Genomic DNA, 12,934 nt, shown 5'->3' on the forward strand with positions numbered 1-12,934 from the left:
CCATTCCATGCATGCACCACAGTGATGTGAAAAAAATGGCCCCTTAGGTCCCTTCTTTATCTTTTCCAGAAAATTTCCAGGCATCTCTGAACACAGGATTAGTCCTGGGGGACTGGAAGATTGCAACTCTGACACCATTGTTTAAGAATGAAGAAATGGATAACCCAGGAAACTAAAAACCTGTTAACTTGATGATAATAGCAGGAAAACTGATGGAGGCCATAACATAGGATTAGGTAAATATACACATTTAAGAAAAATGTATTAATACTAGACAGTCAACATGGCTTTGTTAAGGGCAGGTCATGTCTAACAAATTTAGTTGAATTCTTTGGAGAGGTGACAGGCAGTGGAACAGGATAGTGCTAGTAGTGTAGATGTTGGATATTTGAACCTTCAGAAAGCATTTAATACAGTGCCACAAGTCCAGTTGGTTCGCAAATCATAAGTGTTTGGGTCCTTGACAGTACTGATTAGAAATTGGCTAAAAGATAGTAAACAGTAGATAATAGATGAGCATTTCTCACATTGGAGACAAATTGAAACTGGTGCACTACAGAGAACAGTGTTGGGACCCTTGCTCTTGCTGATTTATATGACGATTTGGAGATGGAGATTGAAGGCAAAATCTCTGAATATGCAGATGCTGCTAATCTAGTGAGAACAGTGATTTGTGAGGAGGATGCTGAGCAATTTCAGAGGGATGTTGGCAAGTTGGCCAAATAGGCAGACAGTTGGCAGATGAATTTCAGTGCAGTGAGATGTGAGGGAATGCATTTTGGCAGAATAAATCAGAGACACTACAGTCTCAATGGAACAACTTGAGCAGCACAGACGAACCTTGGGGTTCAAATGCTTGATTCTCTGAAGACAGCCAGGCAAGTTTTTATTTTGGTCAAGAGCGTGGCACTGGAAAAGTACAGCAGGTCAGGCAGCATCTGAGGAACAGAAAAATCATTTGCCCGAAATGTTGATTTTCCTGCTCCTCGGATCCTGCCTGACCTGCTGTGCTTTTCCAGCACCACACTCTTGACTCTAATCTCTAGCATCTGCAGACCTCACTTTGGCCAAGTTTTTATTTTAGATCATTTACAGAATGAGGGCATTGCTGGCTTGGCCAGCATTTATTGCCCGTTCCTAATTACCCAGAGGGGAGTTAAGAATTAAGCACATTGCTGTCGGTCTGGAGTCACAGGTCGGCTAGACCAAGTAAGGATTGCAGTTTCCCTCCCTAAAGGGCAAATTGAAACAGTTATTAAGACAGCTTGTAGAATCCTTGGTTTTATAAATAGAGGCACAGAGTATTAAAGCAAGGAACTAATGTCACACCAAATGATTGGTCAGACCACATTTGGAATATTGTCTTCAATTCTAGAGACCAAATTTAAGGAAGCATGTTAAAGCCCCATTGCCGATTAAAAGGCAATTTACTAGAATTATCCCAGAAGTGAGGGATTTTAGATACTGGGAAAGATTAGAGATATTGGACTTATCACCTGGAACAGAGAAGATTAAGAGGTGACCTTACTGAGGTGTTCAAAATTATGGACAATTTTGACAGGGTAAAGAAGGATATGCTGCATCTACTAGTTGGTGCGTCAGTAATTAGGGGTTGCAATTTCAAGATGGTTAGCAAGAAAGCTAGGAGGTGAGGTGAGGAAGAACCCCTTTACTCAGAATTGTTAAAATTTTGAATGCACTGCCGAGAATGGTGGAGGTGGATTCCATAGGATGTTTCAAAACAGAACTAGATATATATTTGAAAGCTATGAATTTATAGGGTTACAGTTAGAGTTGGAGAATAGGACTAGCTGGGTAACTCTTTTAGGAGTTGGTTCTGACACAATGGATGAATTGGCTACCTCCTGTATTGTAAAATTTTATTATTCTATGATCCACAGCATTCGGATTTCAATTAACAAATGTCCATTAATGACTTTCAATCATTCCTCGAAAACACAACTGCTGCTGTTGGCTAAACTGTTATATCAAGAGACAAAAAAAACTACAGATGGAAACCAAAAGCAGACAAGCAGGAGACTGGAAGAACACAGCAAGCCAGTCAGCAGTAGGGGTGACGAAGTCAACGTTTTGGGTATAACCCTGCTTCATGAATAGAGGTGGAGGTACTGGGAGCTGCAGATAAAAAATAAAACTGGTGGTGATTAGGGAGGTGAAAAAGCTTAAGAGTGGCAAAGCAGTGAGGTCTGATTCGTAATTACAGGTGGTGGGTACAACCTTTGCTGGTCGATGGGAGGAATGAATCCAGTTGGTAGCTGGAAGGGTCAGTCGGAGGGATGGAAAGGAGGAGGCAGAGCTTTAAAAGGGAGTCAGGAGATGGGTGGGAAGATTATTTGAAATTGGAGAAATCAGTGTGGAGTCCTCCGGGCTGTCGGCTGCCCAGGTAAAAGATGAGGTGCTGTTCCCCCAACTTGCAGTGTGATTTGCTGTGGCAATAGAGGAGACCCAGGATGGACATGTCAGAGAGGGAGTCAGAAGGGGAACTGAAAGAATTGAAATGGGTTATTGAATTAGAACTGTTGTATCAAAGCTGTTGATAACCAAAGATTTTTCTCCTGCTAAGCAATCGTCAAGTCAAAGCTACTTAGTTCAAACAATAAAAAGTTAAAATTGCTACTTACATATTCTCTTATGTTCTACTCTCAATCTGTTCCTGCCTGATGCTCACAAGCTAAACATTTTTTTTTAAGTTTTGGTCAACAGTGTGTGCCTCTTCTCCCCTACCCTGTTCCACTGCAATGAAAATTTCAGCTAATGGAGTACAGTTCTGGGAAAGGGTCACTGGTCCCAAAATTTTAATTGTGATTTCTCGTCACAGATGCAGACAGACCTGCTGAGCTTTTTCAGCAATTTCTGTTTTTGTTTCTGATTTCCAGCATCAGGAATTCTTTTGGTTTTTATTTACTGTTCCACTGCAAATCTGCCAATCAGTCTTTCAGTCAAGGCTCAATTACTGGCTTATATTTATGAAGTACCCTCTCTTCACATAAAAAGCAACATACAAAAGTGGTCATGGAACTGCTTCTGCAATTAGACTGGAACTATGATTCTTTATTAGCATGCTAATTTGTGTAAAATTCAATGAATTGGTTGAACAATTAAATCACTTTGCTAGCTGGTGCAAAGAAATTCTGATCTGCAATACTTACAGGACAGTGTATGGATTCCATCACTCATCAGCACGCGATACCTTGGGGGGCCATTTGTAATGCGTCGGATACTCTATATAAATCAAGATAAATTGCTTTTATGGCAGAAACAATATTGGCTGTAAACAACAATTCTATGTTACAATTGATTTGCATGACAGTAAGCAGAAGGGCCCTTTCCACTTTGCATATTAATCCAAAATACTTATTACCTTAATTTAATGTTGCAGTCAAAACAACTTGGAACGTGCAAGATTGAATCACAAGAGTGGTATTGCTACACTTTGTTGGCTTCCAGGGTATAACTTATACAAAACTGATACAAGGTGGTCAAAAACTGGGTAGCTTTAATAATTGTTTAATAACCACCATGCTAGACAGAAGTGACTCCACTCCCAGAATGTACTAACCATGTTTCTGTCAAGTGCTCTCCTTCGCAGGCCTTCAAGGTAGCTCTTCAAATTCAGCTGGTCCATTTGGTTACTCACAGATTTGTTATAATAGCTTGTGAATGTATTTTATAAAACAAATTGTAGCCAACTGACTACCATAGCTCATTTTTATTAGCAAGTAGTTCTACATTGTTTGCAGTCATTTTCAGTAATTAAAAATTAGGTTATGCAGAGGTGCTGTATTGATTTGCGACAAACTCATTTGCAACATTAATCAAACTGCATCAAGTTACCACTCTTAAATACATCAGAATTTTGTTTAAAACAGAATTTTATGAAAGATATAATTGATCTAGTTCATAACAAATTTGGTATTGCAAATACTTTTGAGGGGTTTACCTTGCCATTATGAATACTGTCACATAAATAAATAAATCTGACTGCTTAGTATTTTATAAAATTAATTGCCACAAAGAACGATAACTTAAAATATGTAGAATCATACATTCAAAATATTTTAATTGCATTTGGATCTGTTTTTGTGCACAGCTAGCCATACTCAGACTGCAAATCACATTTAGCACACAGTTATGTTAGACATTTACATGTTATGTCTTGCCAAATCAGTTAACCTAATTAAAAGGCTGTAACCTAGAATTTAAAATAAGACACTTACAATAACTTGTAAAAGTGGCTGTGAAGGTGTTCCTCCTTGAACTATTGACTGAAAAACAAAATTGAAGAGTTATTCTTTACACTGGAAATACAAACTGTTACTTGAATCACAATTGGGATGGGCTATTACATCGAAGTATTTTCAACTCAAGTTGAGAAGTGAGTCTAGAATACAAGATCATTCACATCCAGAAATATTTAACTTTCAGTTAGGAACATCCTATCCACCCATTAGCATTTCTCACAAACCTATGTTATCAGAATTTTAAATTTTTTATTTTATTTTTCTGTTATGATTCTGGACTGAAATGGGAAGATAACTGTCTTACCTTGAAAAGGACTGCTACTCATTTTAAGTGGTGTCTACATTGCCTTCAGTTCAAGCCGCCAGACAAGCCAAGCTACAATTAAGTTGGGAGTCATGGTGTGTGTATGAATGAAGATTTGAACACCACAGTAGCTGATTTGCTCAGAGAATTTGATCCATCATCTATGACAAAGGCCTTTTGCTTGTCAATAACTACTTGCTTAGCTTCCAGGTAGCCAATTAGTCTAATCTAGAGTTGGAAAAATGTTTCCCTCATCAGTTACTATTAATTGTAGCTTTTAACCAATACATCAGACCTAAATGTGGTAAGGTGCCTCCTGAAAGCAAATCAAAAGTACATGAAGGTCAAGAAGCAACAAATCCTAGCATGCCAGAAAAACCATCTCAGCAAACCCAGTTTATTGAGACCATTAAGTTGCCTTTCTGTTTTTCTCTCTACCCATGATGCCCATTGTTTTTGTTTGAATGTGCGTGGATGGAAGTTTTAAAAGGGGATTAGTGTTTAAGTAGTCCTTTGAAGATGATTAATCATTGTTTACTTGCAGCTGTATTTATTTGTAGTAAATTGCAATCACTGTCAAGTTCAGAAACCGACCATACTTTCTATCAGTTTGGGTCTAGATAAATTGGAAAGATTTTATGAAAATATACAAAATTAATTTTTGCAATAATTCTAGGAATAGCAAGGCTGGATTTCCAGGACATGCCTCGGTGAAATGAAACAATCAATACTATAGGTATGAATTAAGTCTCATCTCTACAAGCTAACTGAGGGAAGCATCTTCAGCCCAACCACCATCAGCTGTTTCAGCAAAGATATTCCATCCATCATAAAGTTGGAAGTGTGCATGTTCACAATTCCTGAGATGCTGAAGTAGTTCATGTCCAAATGCAGTAAAAACTGTATAAAAAGAGGGATTTGGACTGACAGGTCAAGTGACATGTGTGCCATACAAGTGCCAGACAGTAACTGTTTTCCATGAGAGAGAATCTAATCATAGCCCCTTGACAATCACATGACCAGCACTGAAAACTTCATCACCATCCACATAGTTACCAGTAATTAGAAATTGAACTGGATTACTTGTACAAATACTGTGACTACAAGAGCAGGTCAGAGACTGGTAATCCTGCAGCATTCACTTCATCTGTTGATTCCCCAAAGCCGTACACCATACCCAAGATACAATTCGAGTGTTGATGGCAGACACCCCAGTTGCCTGGACAAGTGCAGCTCCAACAACATTTAAGATCCTCATCACCATCCAGGTCAAAGCAGCCCACAGAACTCACAAATAACTGCAGCTTCCTTTCCAAGCCACTCATCCTGACTTGGAAATATATTGCTATCCCTTCAATGTCACTGGGTTAAAATCCTGGAACTCCCCTGCAAACAGCATTATGGGTGTACCTCTAGCAGACGGACTACAGAGGTTCAAGAAGGCAGCACAGCTGCTCAGTGGTTAACATTGCTGCCTCACAGCGCCAGAGATCCGGGTTCAATTCCAGCCTCGAGCGATTGTCTGTGTGATGTTTGCACATTCGCCCAGTGTGCGTGTGCGTGTGTGTGTGTTTCCTCTGGGTGCTCCAGTTTCCTCCCACAATCCAAAGATGTGCAAGTTAGGTGAGTTGACCATGCTAAATTGGCCAGCGTTCAGGGATGTGTAGGTTAGGTGCATTAGTCAGGGATAAATGTAGAGTAATCATATAGTGAAATGTGTCTGGGTCAGTTAATCTTCCGATACTCGGTGTGGACTTGTTGGGCCAAATAGCCTGTTTCCACACTAAGGATTCTATGAATATTAGGCAGCTCACCAACACCTTCTCAAGGTCAACTAAGGATTGGCAATAAATGCTGGCCCTGCCACCGACAACCACATCTCAGGAGTGAGCACACATTGAAAGTCAATGCCTGCATCATTTTCACAAGTATGTGGATTTTCAAACTCAACAATATACTTACGTTCAGCACAACGTAGGACAAAATGACACCTCAACCCATTTTGACGTAAGATCTTGAACCTCAACCAATGTCACCACAGAGGACGCCGCACCATACTTGTTAAATTAATGTCCTGGTGAGTGGCAAATCAAGCAAGTTGTGAAAAGTTCTATATTATGTATTGTGCCTCAATTGCCTAAATCAGAATTTCAAGGTTCTGAAAAATATACCAAATGCTGTAGGAATATTAAGTGCCTTATGCCAAAATTCTACCTGGTTTGGGCTTTCAGGTAACTAATATTTTTATCTGGTCTTGAATTGTCTTTCACAAGCTACTGTGTCTCTCACTTCCAGTTAGTAGAATCGCATGCTTTTGGCGCATGTGAAAGATGACAAAAATACACAATTACCTACTTTGCTTAGACATGTTTAAAAATGCAAGTGACAAAAGTTAACAAAAAGGGGAAATTATAAAACACGAGGAAGAGAAGTAGTTAAACCGCTTTATCTCTTTCACAATGCATGTTAAAAACTATGGAGGTTTTAAAAGTGTCACTTTAAATTTAAACTGCAAATGCCAAAAGCTTGCTGAAGTTGGTGTACACAATGCATAGCTACTGCATAAAGCAGCTGCATCATTTTGATGTTTTTGTGAATTGGTAATAAATGACAAGTTGTACACAGGGAATAAAGCCCTGGCAGTCTTAAGGGGGTCAGCAATCAGAGAATAATCCTATTTAACATATCAAAATCTGAACTACTGACAAAGCTTGCCATTTAAATGGCAAGTCCTTCAAAGAACTGAGGGAAAAGCTTATGATTGGGAAAGACAGAGGGCTAATTCGATATTTCAGCACAGAGCAACTTGGACATCTTTAGGCTAGAACATAATTCTTTTTATCTACAAATAGAGACTGAGTAACAATGTACTTATAGGGCAGTAATGTGCAGGATTGCAGGCAGCAGAGGGAAAGAGGGTAAGGATGCACGTGGCACTAAATTTAACAGGCTTTTCAAGCAGACAGCAGAAGCATGTCAAATATCACCTGCCTATGTCACCAGGTTCTATTTTGTGTCCTATAACCTTTACTTTAATTAAAATAAAATTTATCTTTCTCCTTCAGAAACTGACTAACCTGTGGAGCTGACATCACAACAGTGAGCATTCGCTGCCCAGTGTATCTGCAAGCAATCTTTGCTAGACTAATTCAAAATTGAAGATGTTGTAAATTTCTGGTACTTCTTCATACTATTTAAAATTGCACTCAGCTTGTGTTTTTGTAGTTAAAGTGCCCTCCAAAACGTGTACACCACAGGAGAGTTATCAAATGATATTAATGCTGAACCATAGAAAGTGGTGTACATACATGGAAAACGTTCACTCAAATATTTTGGAAACACTGGGGGCATGAAAGGCCATTCATAAACAAAATCTCCAACTTCTATTTGATAACCACATTTTTTTTAAACCTTTCAATAACCCATTTTATCTCAAGTATAGGCCTCTCTCTGCCATTGCATAATATTTAGCCATCAATAATATTATTGGCTTTACTTATATGATGGTTTCACTGCTTAGTGATGTTTTCAGGTGCCTGGGTATTTGGTCAAGCTATAGGTCATCTGTCCTCAGACTACTTTCTATGGGTTTTTATAAATACATTAAGGACCAAAAGGATAACTAGAGAAAGAAAATAGGGCCCCCTCAAAGATCAGTAATGTGGCCTTTGTGTGGAGCTGCAGAAAATGGGAGAAATACTAAACGAGTATTTTGTATCAGTATTTACTGTGGAAAAGGATATGGAAGATAGAGAAAGTAGCGAAATAGATGGTGACACCTTGCAAAAATGTCCAGATTACAGAGGAGGAAGGGCTGGATGTCTTGAAACACAAAGGTGGATAAATCCTCAGGACCTGATCAAGTGCACCCGAGAACTCTGTGGGAAGCTAGAGAAGTGATTGCTGGGCCTCTTGCTGAGATATTTGTATCATCAACAGTCATAGATGAGGTGCCGGAAGACAGGAGGTTGGCTATCGTGGCGCCACTGTTTAAGAAGAGTGGCAAGGACAAGCCAGGGAACCAAAAACCAGTGAGCTGGACCTTAGTGGTGGGCAAGTTGTTGGAGGGAATCCTGGGGGACAGGATGTACATGTATTTGGAAAGGCAAGGACTGATCAGGGATAGTCAACATGGCTTTGTACGTGGGAAATCATGTCTCACAAACTTGATTAAGATTTTTGAAGTAGTAACAAAGAGAATTGATGAGGGCAGAGCAGTAGTGTGATCTATATGGACTTCAGTCAGACGTTCGACAAGGCTCCCCATGGGAGACTGATTAGCAAGGTTAGATCTCATTGAATACAGGGAGAATGAGTCATTTGGATACAGAAGTGGCTCAAAGGTAGAAGACAGAGGGTGGTGGTGGAGGGTTGTTTTTCCAGACTGGAGGCTGTGACCAGTGGAGTGCCACAAGGATCGGTGCTAGGCCCTCTACTTTTTGTCATTTACATAAATGATTTGAATGCGAGCATATGAGGTACAGTTAGTAAGTTTGCAGATGACACCAAAATTGGAGTAATGGACAGCGAAGAGGGTTACCTCAGATTACAACAGGATCTTGACCAGATAGGCCAATGGGCTGAGAAGTGGCAGATGGAGTTTAATTTGGATAAATGAGAGGTGCTGCATTTTGGGAAAGCAAATCTTAGCAGGACTTCTACACTTCATGGTAAGGTCCTAGGGAGTGTTGCTGAACAAAGATCTTGAAGTGTAGGTTCATAGCTCCTTGAAAGTGGAGTCGCAGGTAGATAGGATAGTGAAGGTGGTATTTGGTATGCTTTCCTTTATTGGTCAGAGTATTGAGTTGGGAGGTCATGTTGCAGCTGTTGGAATATTGCGTGCAATTCTGGTCTCCTTCCTAACGGAAAGATATTGTGAAACTTGAAAGAGTTCAGAAAAGGTTTACAAGGATGTTGCCAGGGTTGGAGGATTTGAGCTATAGGGAGAGGCTGAACAGGCTGGGGCTGTTTTCTCTGGAGTGTCTGAGGCTAAGGGGTGACTTTATAGAGGTTTACAAAATTATGAGGGGCACGGATAGGGTAAATAGGCAAAGTCTTTTCCCTGGGGTCAGGGAGTCCAGAACTAGAGGGCATAGGTTTAGGGTGAGAGGGGAAAGATATAAAAGAGACCCAAGGGGCAACTTTTTCATGCAGAATGGTACATGTATGGAATGAGCTGCCACAGGAAGTGGTGGAGGCTGGTACAATTGCAACATTTAAAAGGCATTTGGATGGGTATATGAATAGGAAGGGTTTGGAGGGATATGGGCCAGGTGCTGGCAGGTGGGACTAGATTGGGTTGGGATATCTGGTCGGCATGGACGGGTTGGACCGAAGGGTCTGTTTCCATGCTGTACATCTCTATGGCTCAACATCTATGGATATCTCTCTAGTGACACATTTTTGGGGGGCACTTCAACTACATTTTAAAAATCAGCATACAAACACAATTCTGGATCAGTCGTGCTGGAAGAGCACAGCAATTCAGGCAGCATCCGAAAAGCTTCGAAATCTAAAGCTGAGTGCAATTTTAAATAGCATGAAGTACTGGAAATTTGCAACACCTTCAAAAGAAACAGGAATTCTAGGGACTTTCAGTGAAAGGATGAACCCCGTCTAGCTCCAACTGTACTTGACTTCCAATCCAAGAGGAAAGGTTGTGTAGGTTTAAAGATTACAACATTAGATAGGTATAGTTTTAAGTTCTGAAGGGCCGCTAGGTTTGAGATGTTAACTGCGTTTTCTCTCTTCACAGATACTTGCTGAGTTTCTTCAGCATTGTGTTCCGGACCTGCTGAGCTTCTCCGACACTTTCCTTTTTTTGTTTCGGATGTCCAGCACCCGCAGTTTATTTTTTAAATGTTTTGTTTTAAATTTGACTCACTCCTGTTAACTGCGCATCCGAGGCCCGGCGCACAGGCTTCACGTTACATCCGCAAAATACCCATTTGCAGCAGCAATTTTGACAAAGATAAGAAACATTATATATTTCATTGTGACCCAATGCGACTTCATTGCTCACACCACACCCCGCCTCAACCTGCACCTCCATATTCCAATAAATTTAACGGTAAAGAATAAAGCCAAAAACGGGTGCATTACACAAGAACCAGAAAGATTATACAGATTTTTAATGAGGTAAACATTGCCCCATACGCACCGAAATAGCCCCCTCCGACAATCGAATCGCCATCCTTTGATCCGGCTTCGGTTCTGAACGACTTTAAAATTTTCTGCCAACCGCTCCCGCTTTTCACCTGGCGCCAAAACAACTCAAGCGCGCGCTCCTATGTGACCCCAGTGCTGGCAAGACGCAAGCGCAGTCAGGCCCCTCCAGCCGACATTCAGCTTCAATTCACTACTACGCATGTGCGATGCCTGCAGAAGGCACGTTGGGGGAAGAGCGGAAGGCTATTTGCGTGATGGACACCCCCTTTCGGCGAGATTTCCCTCCTCAGTTTCGTTGCCGCGCGGCTCGGCTGTGATTGCGCATGTGCAGTGCTTCACCGCATGGTTCGCCTTCAAGTCCGGCACTGCGCGTGTGCAATGCCTATACTTGCTTGCTGCTGGAGTGGGGGAAGATATGTCCAGGTGCTGGGTTAACACTACGTTTGAAGTTTAAAAACCACAGATTATAGTCCAACAGGTTTATTTGGAAGTAATAGCTTTCGGAGCGCTGTTCCTTCGTCAGGTAGTTATGTTTGAATACACAGCAAAACAAAAGAGGGGCTGTCCAACATGTTTTAGATCCAATGAAGTACGTTTGAAGCTTTGTCACTGGTGTAAGAAATGTAGCATTCAATTTGGGCACAAGGTGTCTACATAAATTATAATGGAACACGCCAAGTCCTCGCTTAACGTTCTGGTTCCTTCTCAACAATGTGTGGCGATTTAAGTGAGTCATAGATTCCCATGAGGATCGATATTAAAACCTGAGTTATGTTCCTTCAAACATTGTTTTCCCTGGCAACTGTGAGAAACAAAAGCTCACTCACTTTAATAATTTCAGTCCGAGACGAATATCTGAATCAGCCGTTTATTTGTACACCTATAGGTGGGTGCTTTGTATAATTACCAGGTAAGGTAATGACAAAATGCACACCAAATCCAACAAACTCTCGAAATTTATACAGTTTGAATCCCCATATTTTTCCTTATTCCATTGTTTGTTCCCTGCTTCGCTTACGTCACAGATTTCCTTAAGACTGATCCCACAACTTCTGTTTATCCTGTCTTGTCCGTGACAAACTCTTATCTCTAACTCCCATAAGGTTGTTTGACGTCAGTCTATTGTAGATTATTGATTAGGCATATCTTTTCTTCTATCAGCATCTATTTCCATCCAGAGGCCACTTTGACCTCTTTAATTAGGGTTTGTTCTTGTGTCTCTGTGCAAGCGAGGAGAACAGATGTTTTCCTGTTTGCCCATATATCCACCATTGTTCTGTATTCACGTCTCATGCTAACATATCCTTTCTTTTTGCTGAATATCTATTTTCTCATTCCTGTTCTGTATCAGAATTTATACTTGCAGAAATAACATTAATTCATTTATATCCCACAATTTCCCCTTTTTTTTCATTACTATCTGTTATCTTCTGCATTTTTGTCTCTGTTTTTTTAAACATTGTTCCCAAAATTCGCAAGCATCATTTCAGAGATTTCATCCATCTTAGTCTCACTCATCTCCTTATTATTTAGTTGATAAAGTTCCTCTGTCTGATTCCCCTCAGGGGCATTCGTTTCACCAAGACTGTTTCAATCAGCCTCTGGGTGAGCCCTCGTATACAGGGTATGACACAACAGCCAATGGCCACCAATACCCCGACTACTACTATCAGGGAAGTAAGGATAAAAACCACCACCCCCTTTCTCTGCTAAAATCATATCAAGAGCTATTCTGTTTTCCCATGCCATCCTACTTGTCGCATCAAGCTGTTCTGATATTCCTTTAACCGCCTCTCTTGTATAATTTTATAAATCGCTGTTGATTATAAAAAAATGTAATTTTTCCAGTCTACATTTTTATTAAGTGTTGCCCACCAAAAGAGAGCTGACTCAAAGCCTGCTGCAATCTGGTTACGAGCTTTGAATTCAGGTACTCCCCTAGGGACTCCTACCGAGTCGAGATAAATCCTGTCATCAAAAGAAGTATCTAACAGTAATCTCTTACCCCTTCCCTTTTTCCCTACAATCTTTTCCTTCTCAAATGCCAAGGTAAATGGAATTGCCAATTGTACAATTGCGCATATCCCTTTCCAATCCGGAGGTAGGGTGGGTCTCAATATTTTTCCTCCACAGTACCACCACAGATCCGCTCGGGGAACCTTTAGTGCTGAGTAGTTCCCTCCCTTCTCCGTTTCGGTAA

The 12,934-nt window shown here is 40.6% G+C and overlaps 1 protein-coding gene across 2 annotated transcripts in view; it reads right to left on the bottom strand.

The window, feature by feature from the left end:
- rpa1 (replication protein A1) overlaps positions 1-10,871 on the bottom strand; it is a 101,989-nt gene extending 91,118 nt beyond the window's left edge. Inside the window, exons 1-3 of one of the 2 annotated variants that reach the window (XM_087977230.1) lie at positions 10,727-10,871; positions 4,239-4,286; positions 3,171-3,243 (exon numbers count right to left, since the gene is read on the bottom strand). In XM_087977230.1, the coding sequence (XP_087833356.1) occupies positions 3,171-3,243; positions 4,239-4,286; positions 10,727-10,759 (154 nt within the window). In that variant the 5' untranslated portion in view covers positions 10,760-10,871. The remainder of the gene's footprint in view (positions 1-3,170; positions 3,244-4,238; positions 4,287-10,726) is intronic. The other variant, XM_043718171.2, reaches the window with a different exon arrangement.
- Between the last annotated feature and the right edge of the window lie 2,063 nt (positions 10,872-12,934).

The sequence above is a fragment of the Chiloscyllium plagiosum genome, unplaced genomic scaffold (genome assembly GCF_037043375.1).
Source record: "Chiloscyllium plagiosum isolate Xiang-an unplaced genomic scaffold, Cpla_swu_hap1 HiC_scaffold_31, whole genome shotgun sequence".
Classification (NCBI taxonomy): domain Eukaryota; kingdom Metazoa; phylum Chordata; class Chondrichthyes; order Orectolobiformes; family Hemiscylliidae; genus Chiloscyllium; species Chiloscyllium plagiosum.